Source organism: Cryptotermes secundus, unplaced genomic scaffold (assembly GCF_002891405.2).
Source record: "Cryptotermes secundus unplaced genomic scaffold, Csec_1.0 scaffold298, whole genome shotgun sequence".
Lineage (NCBI taxonomy): Eukaryota > Metazoa > Arthropoda > Insecta > Blattodea > Kalotermitidae > Cryptotermes > Cryptotermes secundus.
In genome coordinates this window covers 61957-81075 of record NW_019741976.1, presented here as the reverse complement: position 1 = coordinate 81075, position 19119 = coordinate 61957, and the positions used below count along the sequence as shown (strand labels likewise).

Here is a 19119-nt window from a genome sequence, read left to right as displayed (position 1 = left end):
GGGGTTTGATACCAAGACAGAATGACCGACTGACCATCAGTTGCAATGTGACTTTGACTTGGATTACAAGAGGAACCCATGTGAAAGTGGGATTAAATACCACCACCATGACCCTGCCAGTCATAGGTGATGAAAATGGAAGTCTCAAATCTGAGACAGTAAAATATGGTCTCGAGTGCCAAGGGACTCAGACTCAAGGAAGACTGCAATTGCAAGGGCCAGCAGCATATACACAAGACAGACCTGTCCCCTCATCAGAGAGGGTGCCCCACAAAAACAAGACCAAAACTGCCAAAGAGTAATAAATATCTGGTCATGAGCCCCAGATGGGGCTCCACACCAAAACTTACTGTCAGTTGAAATGTGACTTTGACTTGATTGCAAGAGGGTCCTAAGACAGTAGATAGAAGAATAGAAGGTTGGTGTGAGTTGGCTGCCAGTCTGCGAGGGCATGAGCTGGGAAGCAGGGGAATGTCTGCCTTTTGAAGATGTTACCAAGCAGAGCAATGAAGACTGTGACTGAGAATGCTGGTCTTTGTGTGACAGTGATTTATAGAGTGTAGTCATGAGTTGTGTGTTAAAGTGCCCAATAGATCTGATTACCAATCCAAGCCCCCTCTATAGCCACACTCAATTATATAACAATAAGTTGTGTACAAATATCACACAATGGGCACAAAATTTATGACATAAATCCATGGAAAGTGTCCATAATCTATTAACCTCACTCACCCTGCTTTGATTGAAATTCTATTCATTCATTCATCAGTAATCTGTCAGACGACAGGTCCACAGTCTCTTCCAAAACAGTTCCTCCACTTAATGCGATCTTCTGTTTTTGGAAAGAGACTATCCAGGAAAAGTGATAATGTGGTAGTTTTTCCATTTGCTTTCCACATCGCAGTACAACAGCCGTTCAAACCACTCTGGTCACGCCTGTTGCTATACGAACTTGAACCATCTCGAGCATCATTTGCTCTGTGCTTCAAGTCGCTGCTGATGACGCTGCTTCCGGCATCAGTTTTTGGTGTCTCTCTTCGTCTGATGCCTACCCTTTGACCTGTCCAGCAAGGGAGGCCCTGCCAGTAGCTACGATACCGCTGGTATAGCTCTCAGGGTCCTTGGCATACTCAAACCCCCTCACCACGATAAGGTGGAGACACCAACGACACCTCTATATCTGACAACAATTCCTATATCATCACACAATGCTAATAACAGGAAAGACAAACACAGTCATGAGAGTGTCAATCAAAGAAAATGAATATCTATGCTCCCTTCACTGAAGTTTTATTTTACAGCATCTGGGTCAAAAAGCATCCAATCAATTGAATACCAGAGACCCTTTTCCCCAAGATTAAAGTTGGCAGAGCATAAAGCTGACCACTCACCTTCATGTAGTCCTCAAATTAACAATGTACAGACCCATACCTCCATTTTCCTTTACATTTTCTTTGGTGCTTACTGACGCACATGGACAACTATACCATTTATCTGTATGTCAATATAAGGAGTCAGGATAGCTCAGTTGGTATAATGATGGGTTATGGGCTGGATGGCCAGGGTTTTATTCCCAGCAGGGGTACAGCCTGTAAAGCAATTCTACTTGCAATTTCATAGACCAGGAGCTGGGATAACCCACGAAGTATAGTGAATAGGCTATGGGCTAAACAACTGGGGAAGTGAGGTTCCATTCCCAGCTGGGACAAGGTTATTTCTCTTATCCACAGGATACATACTGGCCCTGGGCCTCATCCAGCCTCCTATCCAATTAATATTAGGAGTTATTTCCCTGAGGTAAATTAGCCAGGGAGTGAAGCTGGCTATATCTTAATCTAGTTCCAAACTTGAGAATTGGTGGAGCTATACTCCCACTTCCCCACATACCTTCATGCATGGAATGTAATTAAGAACAAAGACAGCTTGAAATTTTATCTTAGAGTGGTTTAGGTGTAATGATGATTTCACCATGGCCCATTTTTGTACAGACCACCTAGAAGAAAACTGTTTAAGTCAGAATAGTTGTCAGTAAAATGGCTGCATATGTCTGGATGCCTAAGATCTGGTCCCTGGACGGATCAGAGATTTTTCTCTTTGCCTCTGTAAAGACCAGTTTTGAGCCCAGTCAGCCATCTATCCAACAGCTACTGAGGACTTTTGCCATGTGGGCTAAATTGACTGTGGTGTGAACCTAACCTTTGATCTCCATCTAGTTCTAATGTAGTGAATTTTATGGTATATCTAATAATGTATGTTTCCATTTCCATATCCTAGGTTTGTTACCTGTATGGATATATGGAAAATAAAGGAAATGAATGAACGAATGCTCTCAATAGATCAGACTATAGAATACTGAATTGTAGAGTGATTAGTGAATAATGTACTGTGAAGAATGTGGAGGGGAATACTTGTGTACTAATTTAGGTTCAACCCCCTAATTCCTTGAGATTGAGGGAAACCATTCAGACTCTTGAGCAGGACAACTGGTCTCTAGGTCAATACTGTACAATGTTATTATGTTGTGTTTAGGGACAGGAACAACTTTAAAAGAAAAGTGAATACCATCAGCAGTTTCTTGACTATGATAAGGTAGCCCAGAGAATGGAGAATAACAGGGGTTATTAGTTCACATATGATAGCTCGTGACATCAAGTATAGTGTCTTTTACATATAACAGTATACACTGCAGATGCTGCCCAATTAATGTCTGCATTCATTATTGATGGCATGAGCTGTTAATTTAAAACAATGACTGTGAGACTGTTTATATTTTATTCATAAATGAGACCATACAAAGTAGTGAGTTTTGAGTGAGTGCTGGGTATGACAGGACATGGAAGGAAAGAATGGGAGAGAGAGAGAAGTGAATGTCAGTCTTGTGCCATCATGAGTCAGTTTAAAATAAATTACAGAATGATTTTAATAAACACAAAATTGACACATTTTAAAAACTGTGCATGTGATTTCTATAACTTTGCCATAATAGTTCGTTCTTTTAGATTTTCGAAGTATTAATTATACATGACTAGATTTAAATGCCCTTACTCAGTGATGAATTGAGACTGAAGTGCAAAAACCAATACATTATTTACTGAAGATTTAAAAAGAGAAATACAACAATCCTGCTTCAGCTTGTAACTGTCATCATGTAAAAATTACTTTCTGAAAGCAGTTAAATAAAAAAATATTCGTATTTTTCGTATATCGAATTATGGAAAGGTAAATTTCCATGTGTCGTACGTATAGTATTTTCAGACAAATGTAAATACTACAGCATTGAAGAAATATGACAACATTAATGAAAAAGTAGTAGAAATTGTGAGATGTTAAACAGGATGCTGGCATTATTTCTCACTTATTCATTGATGATGAACATATTTCACAATATGATCATTTATTTTGGTGCAATTTTAATATATCAATGATGATGATACAAATGATTGTGGTGATGCAATAACAAAGTCAACACCATTATGTTACATGCCCATTTTACAAGAGCTTTGTTGACATGTTGATTCATTCCTTTCGCCTTCATAAGGAATCTGAAGCTGTTGCATGGAACCTGTCAACAGAAAACATTAAGCAACCTTTCAATATTGATACACAAATTATAAAATCCTCCTGAAACTCTCTTAATGGAAATAGTGAAATTATTAGAATGTTTCATATATAATTCCTCTGAAAGATTATTCCATTTAGAACAATGGTTTCATAACACATATTACATTTGTTGTTAATATTGTATTTGGAAATTTATCAGTAGAATCCAAAAAAGTTTAGTGTTTGAGGGCTTATGATTAGCAATGAGTTATAAACAAAAAATATTAATTAAATTCATAAATAATATGTGCTCTTGTACTTATATTTGATTCTGAATTCATGTCTGACATGAGATCACAATTCAATAAGGCACAAGACTAAATCACCTGACCAGGATTATATTGCATACAACTTTTGAAAGCTTCATTCGCTCTCTTGAAGGTTAGAGTGTGGTTTCAGTTTAATACAAGCTTTGTGTCTAATCATTCTTTCAGGGGAGATCTGAAGGAGACCATAGTTGTAGACAGAATCAAATATTCACTCACTCCTGGAGCTGCACCCTTCTTGAGAAGCCGCCAACTGTGCAGCTACTCAAGAACTTCTCAGCATTTTATGGAACCCAAAGGTTCATTACTATGTTCACAAGAGTCCTCCACTGGTCCCTATCCTGAGCCAGATCAATCCAATCCATCCCATCCCATCCTCTCTCTCTCTAAGATCCATTTTAACACTGTTCACCCCACCTACACCTTGGTCTTCCCAGTGGTCTCTTTCTTTCTGGATTTACCACCAATATCTTATATGCATTCTTCTTCTCCCCCATTCATGCTACATGCCATGTCCATTTCATCCTCCATGACTTGATCATTTTAATTATACTTGGAGAAGAGTACAAGTTATGAAGCTCCTCATTATGGATTTTGTCCAACCTCCTGTCACTTCACCTCTGGTTGGTCCAGATATTCTCCTCAACACCCTGTTCTCAAACATGCTCAGTCTATGTTCCTCCTTTAATGTCTGAGACCAAGTTTCACACCCATACAGAACACCAGGCAAAATTATAGTTTTGTATATTATAATTTTTATGTTTTTAGGCAGCAGACGAGAAGACAAAAAGCTTCTGGACTAAATGCTAGCAAGCAATACCTGAGTTCAATCTCTTCTTAATTTCCTCCTGAATCAGGGTTTATTTGTTATAGTCGTTCCCAAATATCTGAACTATACCACATTTTCAAAACATCTGTTACCTACCTATGTGTCATGATTTTTCCCTGCATTCTGTTGACAAGACAGCAACATATACTTAGTTTTCTCTGCGTTTACTTCTAGACCAACCTCTTTACTAGTATCAGTTACAGTTTGTGTGTTTTTCTTTATGGTATCCGTATTATTACCCAGTAGATTTATATCATTGGCACAGACCAACAGCTGATGTGTCCCATTTAATTTCAGTCCCACCTGGTTTTTCTGGACCTTCCTAATGGCACATTCTAAAGCGAAGTTGAAAAGCTGTGGCAATAAAGCATCTCCTTGTTTGAGATCATTCTTGATAGGAAAATTATCAGACCAATATTCACCTACAGACTTTTACCATACATTTAATTTAAACACATTTTAATCAGCCTAGCTAGGTTCATGGGTAGCCAAAACTCTTATCAGACTATTGTACAATACTTCCTTCCTAACTGAATCATAAGCTTTCTTGAAGTATACGAATAGATGATGTACTGTCTCATTGTACTCCCATTTTTTGTCAAGTATCTGATGAATACAAAAGATCTGATCAGTAGTTGATCTGTTATATTGAAACCCACACTGTTGATCCCCAATAATTTCATCTATGTATGGACTTAACCTTGAGAGAAGAGTACTGGATAAAATTTTGTATGAAGTTGATAGTAGTGATATCCCATGATAATTACTACAGTCAGTTTTATCACACTTCTTGTGAACTGGTACAGTAATTAACTCCTTCCACTGATCAGGCAATTTTTCCTTATTCAAAATATAATTAATTAGCTTATGGATCTTAGAACATAATATTTTGCCTCCTGCTCGAATCAGTTCTGATGGAATTTGATCTCTACCTGGTGATTATACCTTTTCAATTCTGCAATAACAATTTCAACCTCAAAGTATGAAATATTATGTACATACTATCCACATGTTTTTCTACAGAGGATTTCAGGCAACAATCATATAAAGGTATTAATACCTTATTAAAAAAAATTTAAGTGGCTTGTTATTTCCTGCATAATGATGATCACAGTTCTCCAGCAGGGACAATATTTAATGAGAAGGCAGCTGTTGTCTCTCCCTTCTTTCCTTCAGCTTTTGCTGTGTACTGGCCTATATCTGATGTACTACAACTTGTGACTTCAAACTTGAATTTTCTTTTACCATCCTGGACAAATTGGTACTTTGAACTTTGTTCATCTACAGGTTTACCATCTTTCAGCCATGTCACTGTAAGAAAAAGTTGGAATATAACAGTTAATTTACACAATCATTTAGCAATCTTAGTTTATTGGATCTATGAAGAAATATAAACAAATATGTTTTGAGAGATTTGAAGTTTAAGGTTATGGTTTCCTGTGATGTGATGTGATGTGATGTGATGTATTCTGGTAGACAGGTTCAAGTGTTTTGAAGGAAACCATGGCCTTCATCGTGAAGCTAGAAATAGCTCCAACTCAGAGGATGGAGGCAGCAGGTCCCTCAAAAATAGTGGCACCTATATACTAGATTATAGTGCCACATCCTCGCAGACTGCAATCTTAATTCAGTTTTATTCTGTGTGTTAATTGCAACACAAGTTTGAAAAAGATTAAAGATATAAATAAACTTTACACATTCCAAATACAATACATGAGTTTGCATACTGACAAAAGTATATTCAGTAAAATTATATGGTGTATGTAATTGCATTTTAATGATGATCTCTTAAAATATGGATATGGGTTCTTTTCTCAGATATACAAATTAATTTAATGATACTTGAAAACTAGTATTATAATGTTCAATGATGCTACCTGTATACTGATTCAAAATATTATATTCTGGACTTGAATTTTAATGTTGTAATAGATTTTCCATATATCAAGTCCCCTGTATCTCTGACATGCATTCATAATTTATGTTTGTGCTTGAGATGAGAGAATACTGCTCTGAGCCTTTTTTTTATAACTGTGTAAATCTACAAGTTTATGTATCATTGTCCCTCTTCAAACCAATATACGTTCATATACTGCTAACTCACCCTTTTGCGGCACTTTCTCAAATTCACATTCAAACTTCACACTCTCTCCTTCCTGGACAGTGGCAGACTGCGGGAATGTTTTGAACACAGGGCTCTTTGGCTCTTCATTTGGTACTAAAATATTTGGAAAATAAACGATTATCCCATAAGCTCAACATCAGCAGAGGGAATATATTTTTTAACACTACTACTGTGTTGCTGATAATAACAAAATGATGACAATATAATGATAAAAGTGATGATAATAGTAATTAAGATTGTGATTTTCTGGGTTGTGACCATCTAATTTTGACGGTGGACACTAACATTTTAAAGGAACACGCTCCATTCATCTTCCAGGTTCCTCAAAAACGTGGGTATCTGCCTACAAAACCATATAATGTTACAACCCAGAAGACTGCAATTTTAATAATCAGAACTTCAAGACTTATAAGCAGCAGCAGCAGCAGCAGCAGCACCACAACCACCACCACCACCACCACCACCAACAACAACAACAATAACAACAACAGAAACATAACAAAAATAAATTTATTAAGAATAGAAACACATACATTTGTTACAAGAGCAAATAAGAGCAATACAGAGGAAGAACTAAGAAGCCANGTCTTCACGCACCTCGAGCGAGTCGCCTTGGCTGGGGGCCAGCCGTTCCGCCTCAGCGCGAGCCCGCCGTAAAACGATCGGGTTGCAGAGCCCAGCTGCGCCATTAACTGCACACCCCCCCAAACACACACACACACACACACGTATGCACGAATACACACACACACACACACTCTCTCTCTCTCTCCGCATTCAACAATTAAAAAAAAAATATTTGAATTCCAGTGTCATACCTAGCTTACCACCTGTTAGTGCTAACAAGAACTGTGATGGTACTCTGGTACTGAGAAGTCCGGAGAAAGATAACATATAGTGAGAGAAACGTTACAGGTAAAGCATTCTTGTGACATTTTACAAAACCAGTAATAAATTTACTTTCAGCTACCATGAAACTATGGTAAGCATAATTTCAGGATGTTTTCTATTAGTGTGGAAATATTAGTGTGGAAATATCAGTGACCAGCAATTTAACAAAATACCTTCCTTGGCCTGGGAATTGAAAGGATTTCTTGTATCCAAATACTTGGACTTTCTCATTCAAAGATAAGTATTTAAACTGGATGATTAAGGTAAAATGAAATCAGCATAATATGTTGAAGTTTTTGACAACCGAAGTGTTCTACACATAGGCACTTCAAGCAAATTATGCATGAGCTACACCATTGTTGCATGGGCCTTAATCTTTGCCAGTGGCTGTATCTCAGTACATTTGATAGATTGAGTTTCACTGTTACTAAACTGCAAATACCTCTTTCATTCGCTGACACTACCAGTACTTCAAAAATGAGGAATAAGATATGCATTGATATAAGCGTGCCCTGTTCCTTCTCATGGATGTCAATGAACAAAGATGCAACATGATCTGACAGCCTGACTGTGATTTCTTGTTCAGTACATGCATCAATAGGACAGCTTTGGGTCAGACATAAGCTTGTATTGAGTGTAAAACGTTTTGTCATTCACACTGAGTAATGACTTTTGGAGCCTTATCTGTGCAAGATCCATGACCTGTTCCTGTGGAGATCTCTTTATGAGAAGTGATCCTTCCCTCAGGCTGAGCATATATTTTATACTTCAAGCCAATGAGTGTTCTCTACGGACATAAACCAATTGGTACCTGACGTGATTCATTTCTTGTTAAGGTGTTCTGCAGTGCAAATTTAGCATATTTGCCAGTCAGTGCCGACGTTATACATTCAAAATTATGATCAGGAAAATTAAAGACAGGAAGATATGTGGTTTTCATCCAAGGTAATGTTTGCAATACAGATATCCCCCCCCCCCCAAAGAAATATTCTGAATTAATTTTCACGCCAAGTCTGTGTTTAAAGTCGATTGTTTTTGTTTGTATGACAGGACAAGTTTGATTTATAAATATGGATGACATTTTGTATTTTACAGACCAAATTTTGGTATATGGTGGAACCCCTATTTAACATTCCTAAATTTAAGACTTTACCTCTTTTAATGTTCAGTCTCAATGGTTCAAAGTCAATAATCCCAGTGCTAAATTTTCTACATTTAATATTTTCCTCAACTAGTATTCAAATTCACTGTTGCCTAAAGAAACCTGATGACATGTTTCACTTTATTCAAATTTGGTCATGATAAGTATAATTGATGAATTACCACTAGTAAATCTAAACCCTTTAGCAGGAAGCTGTCCTTTGCATGATAAAAAATCTTGTCACATTAAATGTTATCAACCTAGAGAGAAACCCTTTCCAATGTTACATGTTTCTAGACATTTACGTAGCGATATTTAATGATGGTTCAAAAATTCCTCAGTTATCTCACCAACACTTTCTTAAATCTATACTGTATAAGTCTTGTTATTTAATCAAGCTATTTCTATCCAGCTAATGTAAATATAGTAACAAGAATAATGACTATGAGTGTCTATAATGTTTCTCTGGGCATCAAAATCATCCATTCACAAGGGGTGACTTTATTTATTGACATTCCTCTCAGGGTTTCAGAAATCAAGGAATATTTATGATTTTCCCTAAGCTGCCATTCTTACTTTTATTGTCGCAAAAAATATTAAAATGAGAGAGAAATTTCTAAAGATGCTTCAAGGTTGTGTCTGTTTATCTCATAAGATCTTTCATAATATCCAAGTCCCTTAAAACTGAAGGCATATTTACAGATACTGTCCTGGAATTTGCCTGAAGGGTGTGAGGAAAACCATGACATAAAGAAAGATGGAATGGTTTTGAAATTTCATAGTTATGTCTGAAAAAATATAAGCCCACAACTGCATACTGAGTGGAAAATATCACTATATGTAGCAAATGTGAAGGTAACTGACAAGTCTGCATATGAAATGAAAGTCTCTCATAATTTTGGAGAAATGAGTACAAGGAATCATCCTGCAGGTAAACAGCAGCCGGTGTGAAAGGCTGGCAATTTTACTTCCATCTGTGAGCTGAAAATATGGAGCCTTGAGGTCTCACAACACTATGGGCCTCAACAGCCTCTTAGAAAGAAAGCATTATTTTTTACTTTGACACATACCTAAGACAACCAGAGTGCAGCTGCTGAAGGATTCACCTGCATCGTTGAATGCTTCACATGTATATGTACCTGAATCTTCAGGGAAAATTTCAGCTATATTCAGTTTGTATATGTTGGCTTCATTTGTATATTGGAAGTCTTTACTTGGCTTGATTTCTTTGTTGTTATGAAGCCAAATTACATCAAACTTCTGAGCACCTACAAAACAAAAAAAATAGATTTGTAATAAAAACATATTTAAATTGCATAATGAAGTAAGCTAAAATAATCATGTATACACATAATTCTTTTTTCATACATTAAATATTTTTCTTGATAAAAGAAAATTATATTGAAGTTTGGTGTGGATTTTTTGCTGTTATACTTCTTACATTAAAAGCCATGATCTGAGTATATANATATATATATATATTATTTATTTTCTTATGCTGATTAAATATTATTAAAATCCAGACACGTTTCGGTCATAAATCGCCAAATTCAGGGGAATACTAAATATTAAGGAAACTTTATAATTTGTATGTATGAATAAAATATTTAAAATCTCAAAGTCATAGAATTTTCATAAAAGTTGCAAATGCTAATATTACATTAAAGTTCACTGATGTGAACCATTATAAAATGTACCTTTTTTTGTTAATTGGTGCATTTTACTATATACTGTGTATTGTTGCCTTGAGCTTTTTTTTAAGATGCTGGTATTGTGATGTGCTGCAATGATGTGTGGTTTTTGACTGATGAAATGTCGGATTGTTTAGAGTCTATACTGGTGACTAAAGAAGTGTTTATATACTGATATCTAAAATCCTCTCAAGAATCACACATTGATTTAGCACTTCACTGTACTGATGCCTTAAGCTACAAGTATGAGGCACCAATATGCAATATAGTATAACATACCAATTATCAAGGAAGGTGCATGTGACAATGCTTCATACAAAGTTTTAATATAATATCAGTCTTAACCTTTATAAAAATTATATGACTTATAACATTTGAAATACTTTATTCACACACACAAATTGTAGTTTAGTTTAATATCGGGTATCCTCCATGAAGATGTTTATTTATGAAAGAATATGTTGGTGTTTTAAAAATATTTTAACAGAATAAGGAAAAAAATTAGATATACTCAGATGGTTAATTTATATTTTATTTTAAATTATGATATAAAACTTCAGAACAGGCACTCAAACATGACAATGTATATGATGTTATTGTACATATATTTGTACTAATATTGGCTGTATTTTCGTTTATATATTGATTATGACCAATTTAGGATGTGTCCACCATGGGTTATAAATAGGCATCTCAGTATCATCTTGATCTCAAGATTCATTCCATGTAAAATAATTATCTTGTCTCAAGTGATTGGTGCAAACAGTTATTCTGTCAGGCATTATTAAGCAGTTGGCTCATATTTGCCAGCTAATGCTTGTTATGGCATCTGTTATAAGATGTAAGTCTATGGTGAGAACACAGTACATTAGATGTATGAATGATTCAGTACACTGAATAATAAGGTAACAAAGCTTACTGGCGCATAACAAATTTCAAAACACAACAATAACATATGTTTTGTTTATGATACTTAAGTCAGTTAGTGCATGACAATATTTCCCTACATAATATTTTAATGTACTTGCAAATTAATCAACTACCATAAACAATTATCAAAGTGTAAATATTTACTATTCACTGTCTGATATCAAATACAAATTAATATAACCTTTGACATATAATAATAACAGAAAAATTCAGCCAGCCAGGTAAGAGCTGAAGACTAGTCAATAAAAATAGGCATATTTATATTTCCAGAATTCAAGTAAGGTTTAATCCAGTCTATTCAACATACCTATAATTCGGCAAGACAATATAACAGGTTCACCGTCTTTTACAAAGTCAGACTTCAAGTGGCTGACAATCTTTGGAGGTTTGTCTCCACTCTTCGTTTTGCTTCCTGCATTCTGCATAGCTACAACATAAGAGTAAACATTAAAACATATCTCTCATGGATCATAAATAGAACAATGTAAATATTAATAAACATCTGTAATTATATTTAATTATAATATCTTTTCAAAGTAACTTCCAGAATACTGGAAACATATTACAATGATAGGAAAAATATACAGTACAAAATACTTTGTAAAGATATTCAAATCCACCTCATAGCAAGATATATGAACCCTTCTCCCAGTGTTCATAAGTTGCATCCTATCTCTGACAGTTCAATAGCACTTACAGCTCTTACAGCTGAACACCTCTTATCTTCTACAAGGGCTACTTGGAAAGTAACTTCGGTTAATTTTAGGCAACTCATGTAGGAGCAGGGGAGAGAGCTCGCACTTGTGAGGTAGTGTCACATGACTCATTGCCTTGTAAACTGGTCATCTAGTGTTTGTTCTTGTCTGTCTCTACAGAGTGAGGTATGATGTGTCCTGTGATCGATAAACCTGCAAGCTGCAAAATTCTCCCTCTTATCTGCTTTCTTCACGCTAGAAACATGAGTGCTATGGAAATTCATCATGAATTATGTGCCACAGTTTACAGCTGAAAGTGAAGGAACTGTAAGACTTCGTGTAGAATGTTCAAAGATGGGCAAATAAATGATCATGTTGAAGAGTAAAGTGGTTGGCCATCTGTACTGAGTGATGATACTGTTCAAAGTGTTGCCCAAAATAATGGGTGAAAGATGACATTTCACAATTTCAGAACTTTTGTGTGAATTTCCACAAATTTCAGACACTCTTCTCTTTGAGACTATCTCAGTTAGGCTAGCTGTCAGAAGCTTTTGAATTAGATGGGTTCCAAAAATGCTTATGGGTGTGACCAAAATGCAAAGAACTGTTTTGACGTTCACTTTTTTAGAGTGATACAGCAAAGGTGGCAATGAACTTCTCAATCACATCATATGAGAAAGAGATGATGAAACCTGGGTTTTATTTATGGGTGTTGAAACCAAAGAGCAGTAAAATAAGAGGACGCACATACATTCACCAAACAAGCAGAAAAAGTTTAAATGAACACTGACTTCCTACCAGAAACCTGATGGTAGCTGTTTTCTGGGGCAGGAAAGGAGTGCTGATGGTGGAATTCATGCAAAAAAAGGACCACAATAACACCAGAAGTGTATTGCAAAACACTAAAAAATTGCATAGGGCTGGCCATTTAGAACAAAAGGCGTGGAATGATGATGTCTGTTGTGGTGATCCTCCATGATAATGCGTGTCCACATATAAGCACCAATGTTCACATTCGACCACTGCTGGAGCTTTTCAACTGGCTGTTTTTGACCACCTTCCTTGCAACCCTAATGTTGCTCAAGGTGGGTACCAGATAAAATACAAGTGATAAGATACCAGTGATACATTATTATTATTGTTTTTGCATGGATGCATATCTGTAAACCCTATGAAAGATATTGGATACATACGCTTCACTGTAAGTTTGCATACTGTCTTTGCTGTGCCCATTGAGTTGGTGGCTTCACAAATATATTGACCTTCATCTTCTGGGAACACTTCATTTATTGTAAGTGTTGCAATTCCATTCTTATATTTCAGGTCCACAATATCAGAAGAACTTAATGCCTGGAAACAATAACATTGTGTTATAAACTTCCAATTAATTATTATTATAACTTCTTACACGGTCCCTTCTGTTATTACTTTTTACTATTATTATTATTATTATTATTATTTAATTACATTCCATTAATCCATACAAGGTCAAATGACCTATAGGATATAGAAACTGTCATTATAAATATAAAACAATAGTATAACAGTAAATCTAATATACATGTCATAAATCTTACAGTAGCCATCTGAAAAAATTTTACATAGAATTAATACAGATATGGTAATAAAAGTAAATTACAACTATTAACTAAATAATGTAAAGGTACTTGCATGTACATACCTGGCCATTCTTTGTCCAGTTGACCTGAGGTTCAGGGTCTCCCTTTATTGAGCAACTGAACTGAAGCTGATCTCCATCATTGACTGTTAAATCTTGCAGCTTCCGTGTGAATTCAGGTTTACACATCAGTGAATCATCTGGTGGCACTATAATGAAGTAACGATGTAACAGAGTAATGCAGCTATGTCAAAGTACAAGTAAGATGGCAATGACACTTGGCTAATCATCACATCATTTATTTGAGACATCTATGCAATACATTTTATGTATACAAGTTGTACAATTTTATAATTTTATAATTTTCATATTTTTAACATATTCTTTGAGAAACTTTTAATTGCATGGACAAAACGGATCCATTTTGATTACAAATTCAGCAATATATCACAATATATTTTTGATTATATATGCACATCTGATGATGGTCAACCACAACCAAAACATGTAGTGTTCAATAAAATAAACTGACTGGTCTATTGACATATTCAATTCCAATAGAATCAACGTGTGATATGACAGCATGAAACCCCCTAAGTCTGTATCTTCTTTGTTTGTCATGTATAGTAATACTTGTAGGACCTAAAGTTGTGAACTAGCATGATGTTTTGGACTTTGTGAACTTGGGTTTGATGCATCTCAAAGTTTGTAATTATTCTCACAGCGCAATGATATGTTTTTTTTTTATATAAAGCCAAAGCAAATAGGATCGATTTTCTTTTTGAAGAATAAATTACCTAAGATGTTTCTAATACTGAATGTATACTTGATTTATAAAGTGCTAGTGATACCACTGAATCAAATGAAACATGGCATGAGTGAAGAAACAAAGACAGAGCTGCAATCCATCAAGTCACTGTTTCCAGTCTTAGCTTGAATCACACTGTTACACATCACACCAACATAGACACTAAATCATGTTACCGCTTGTATCTATTAGGTACACAGGAATTACACACAATTATTTTACCAAACACTGCAATTGCGCAGTTACCATTTTTACTTTGTATTCAGGAGGTCCTGGGTGAAAAAGACCTGTCCTGCACATATGTTTCCTGACTGTAATTTTTTTGTGGTTTTTATTAGTTTCTGCAGATGGAATGGAGAAACAGAATATTAAAATAGGCCACAAGCACTTGTCCCATAACTTTTCCAATACAGCATTTACAAATCACCCTACCTTCAGTTCTCCAGAATATTTTTGTTGATAAGAATATTGTCAAGTGTAGGGTGGTGCGTGTGATGAAAATAATGGTAGGTTCTGGATCTGATGGTTGAATTTATTAACATCTTCCTTTACAATCATTCTTAAGTAGAGGCAATGTAGTCCAGATTGAGAATACAAGGAAAGAAATTTTAACTTGTCAGAGCAATAAGGAATGGAATAAAACTGCACAGGCCTTCTGACAGCAGACAACATATGCCTACAGATAAAACCCTTTATTAATAAATACACTTGGAAGTTATGCAGCAGATATATTGTAATGTGGATGGCAAGAGTGTGTCTAAGCAACTACCTGTAAACAACTTTCAGTCACGTAAGCACACTCAACAATAGGAAGAATGTTTATAGTTCATTGCTGGCCAACAGTCAGTGCAATAATGGGCTGGTGAGATGGCTATCATGTGACTGGCTTTCTATGGAGTCCATGCTGCAACTGTTGCTATGCAACATCACAGTAAACACTACTCTGCAACAATAGAGGCTATTTACTGTGTGGTTGGTGTGGAGGTTATATAACGACAGTTCCAGACAAAACAGATTTAAATTTTAAGTGACAGTGATAAAGTGTGGAGAGTCAAGGAGAGCTCAAGGCACTTGAGACACAAGTGCAAAGTGCTTACAAGAGAAGTGAATGCAGTTACATTCAATTCAGCCATAAGCTGGCAGAGTGAATTGGAACCAGGAGCACAGAAGAGTGCAAGAGGTCAGCCTGTGAAGATTTTACATGTGATTTGAAGGCTTTATGAGTGCTATAGTGCAGTGATATTGAGAGTGTGTAATCTAGTGAGACTTTTACAGTTTCTTTGTTGAGATCCATTGCTAGGAGATTGGTAGTGAAGACGTAGAATCCTAGTGCATGTGCAACAGTGAACTGGAAAGTGTGTACAACAGGAATAGCGCTGTATTGGCTGTATTTGAGAGTGATTAAGAGAGGCTGTAACCAAGGTACTAATAAATCAAATAATCTGAACTAAAACCCGTCATTCTCGTCCTGCATACCACCTTACAAGTGACATTATTAATTAACTTATTTATATTTATTTATGTCAGCAAACTGGATGACACTGAATGATGAACTGGAAAGAATATGAAAGGAAGTGGCCATGGTGTAATTTTAGGTCTGACGAAGTGATGTGTACCTGTGCTTCCTTGTACTACCCATAGTGCGTGGACATGGGTTGCAGAAGGTGAACACAGAAGTATATAGAAATAACCAATGACTTAAAAGCATGTTTAAGTAAAATACTAAAAATTCATTATAGTTCACAGTTTCCAGCTCAAATAACTTAATATAATGGGTGTTCAACTTAAAGAACAGGCTATCAGTAAATTACAAACTGGTAGGAAAAGAAGCTGTATACCAAAGAAATATAAATAGAAGCACAGAAGGGAAGGAAGGAATGCCAATCTGAACAATCCCTTTCTCAGCATTTGGAGCAACCAAATTTCATAGGTGTATTTTACTACTGACACTCAATTAAGTCACACTTGACTGATTGAGTCACCCTGCTCACACAAGTTTGATCCAGGTTTTAACCTAACTGAATTAAATTTTAATATTAAAAATAAAACACAGGTGCACATTTACTTACATATCAATTCTTTGGTTGCACTGCGTGACCTTGATGGACTGCCAGTTGTATCCAATTTGCTTCCATATTTCCTGATGGTGCGCTTGTCTGATGTGTCTGTAGTGCTTGAACTACTTGAACTGTTCACTGCAATTGTGGCTGCAGACTTCACATAAAAAATGTTAATTTAATTTTTGTTAATATGATGACAATGTATAGAAATACATATTAGAGAACAGAATCCAGATATTCCAAATACAATCAATCATTTTTTAAAATTTTAGTATGTGCCAATATAAATGAATTATATACAAATGACATTGAATAATATGCTCCTTGATTAGTCAGTTCTTGAACTTGGAAGTTTAAATGTTTCATTATTAGGAGATGACAGTGGACAAAGATGTTAAAGAGTTCTATCATCTGGGATGTAATGTCATGTAGTCCAGTCCCAAAAGATAGTACTCTTCAGTAATCACTATAAAAACTAAAAACCAACAGGAAATTTTAAATATTTATGAAATATGATAATATTATAAATTTTGTAGACATCTTACATTGATTTAATTTTGTTATACTTTCTATACACTGCACTGTGCTTACCTTGTAATTACTCTGAGTGGAACTACTGTACTGGTTAGATGATGATGTGTGAGAACTGCTGTAACTTGACTTTCTGACTATAACTGGCGGTGGGGCTGGTCTGCTAGGTTTCTCAATATATCGGCGGTCTGTAGAAGGTAAATATATAAAATCAGCTCATACAAATCAAGTATATTGATTCAGAAACCCAAGATTGTTATGGAGAGTGGAAGCAAGTATAAGGCAAGTATAAGTTTAACTGAGATATATAACTGAATAATTTACTAGCACTGTAGAAGGATAAAGTGACATGAAAGAAACCAGAAGAATTGTAGTACATCTTCTCACTTAATTTTGAACAGAAATCTATTTTATATTATATAAATAAAAAAATGAAGTGTCTATTCTTACAACTTTTGTGTGTTGAAAGCAATAACTTCTTGTATGTACCTAAAGAGTAATACTGTGTACCCAAACACGCTGTCGCAAGTAAGCTGAATAAACTGTGTAAATCAATAAAAATGTATCCTGGAAAACATAGTAAACATATCAATTTTAGAAAAATGACTACATTTGTAATTATTATTGCTACTTAGCTAGTAGCCATGTTCTAAAATGTCAGGATATCTGTGGTCTCATTCATGTTAATAAAGCAACGTGAACTATAATATCTTTTGTGCAAAATTTGATTGTTCCTGTAATATAATTCCTTAACACGAAGTTAAATTGTTTATACTATTAAACAAGCAAATCATGTAAATACAGTGTCTTATAATTTAAATAATTTAATATTACTGGTCATAAAATTTGAAACCATAAAGTCCTATATGAATAAACTTCACATGTATGTGTATTTACTACAACAGAAAAAGATAGAAAAAAGTGAAAGTAAAATGAAGTTCTTTTCAGTTTTCAACACGCAATAAGATTCTTAAGTGTTAGATATACAGTGAGATTATTAATTGGCTATGTCCATGCACAGTCTAACTGCTATGTGTGCTTACTCCGTGTGTTGCTACTTGCATACTTTGTCAGCTGCAGCAGCAGCAGAAAAAAAAAACCCATGGAGTGATTATTATTAGCTTACTAGCCTGCTAGCAATATCAGTCTTACACATCTTTCAGAATTAAATTTATCTGTGTTAGACACAGAACCCATAATTCTTCTTGCACTGTGGGTGCAGAAAATAACAATTTTTACAAAATATAGGAATTTCATGTATGTGACGTGCATTTTCTCTATTCCAGTATCTGTTATCTTGAATATTCATTTGTCCATTTAAATAAAATGAGAAATAAATATGTCAACAATTGACCAAACTCAATACCATGACCTAAATGAAGAACGGTTATGGAAATTAAAGCACCACATAGCTGTGAAGTAGCAGAACTATGATTCTGTAAGTCTGTAGTTGCAATAATTTTATTGCAGTTTTCATAAAGTTCCTTTTCTTTTGGGTATGGATAAATTTATACTACAGCCTTAAGTACTTTACTGAATATTATGTGAAATGTAATTCTCTAAGAAAGTGTCAGAGAAAATTTAGAAAAAATATTTCTTAGGGGTTGAGTTTCCCAAAGAAACAATTATTACAACCATCAGACAGGAAACCAAACATCAGTGTGAAGATAGCACAGAAAAAGTTGGACAGTACTGGAGGTCAGATTGAACATCCATCTTATAAGCCTGAGTAACACTTAACAAAAGGAAGAGAACATCAAAAGAGACCATGAGAAATGTAACAAGAGTTATTTACACTACTGCTTTACAAAATCACAAATGTACATTCTTCACAGCCATGTGACCAATAATTTCTGTTAACTGCAACCTTCAGTCAGTTTATGACAGTGCATTTGATCCTGAGGTGACGTTTGGTTTTTGAATGGTGATGCTGA

General features: G+C 35.2%; 1 protein-coding gene across 2 annotated transcripts in view; it reads right to left on the bottom strand.

Moving 5' to 3' along the window:
• Positions 1-2753: 2753 nt before the first annotated feature.
• The window catches only part of LOC111872863 (twitchin), a 77725-nt gene continuing 61359 nt past the window's right edge, over positions 2754-19119 (bottom strand). For both annotated transcript variants that reach the window (XM_023867091.1, XM_023867092.1), the window contains 9 exons: positions 17246-17373; positions 16664-16808; positions 13850-13995; positions 13362-13518; positions 11781-11900; positions 9923-10120; positions 6800-6913; positions 5756-6006; positions 2754-3562 (listed from right to left, as the gene is read on the bottom strand). In XM_023867091.1, the coding sequence (XP_023722859.1) occupies positions 5804-6006; positions 6800-6913; positions 9923-10120; positions 11781-11900; positions 13362-13518; positions 13850-13995; positions 16664-16808; positions 17246-17373 (1211 nt within the window). In that variant the 3' untranslated portion in view covers positions 2754-3562; positions 5756-5803. The remainder of the gene's footprint in view (positions 3563-5755; positions 6007-6799; positions 6914-9922; positions 10121-11780; positions 11901-13361; positions 13519-13849; positions 13996-16663; positions 16809-17245; positions 17374-19119) is intronic.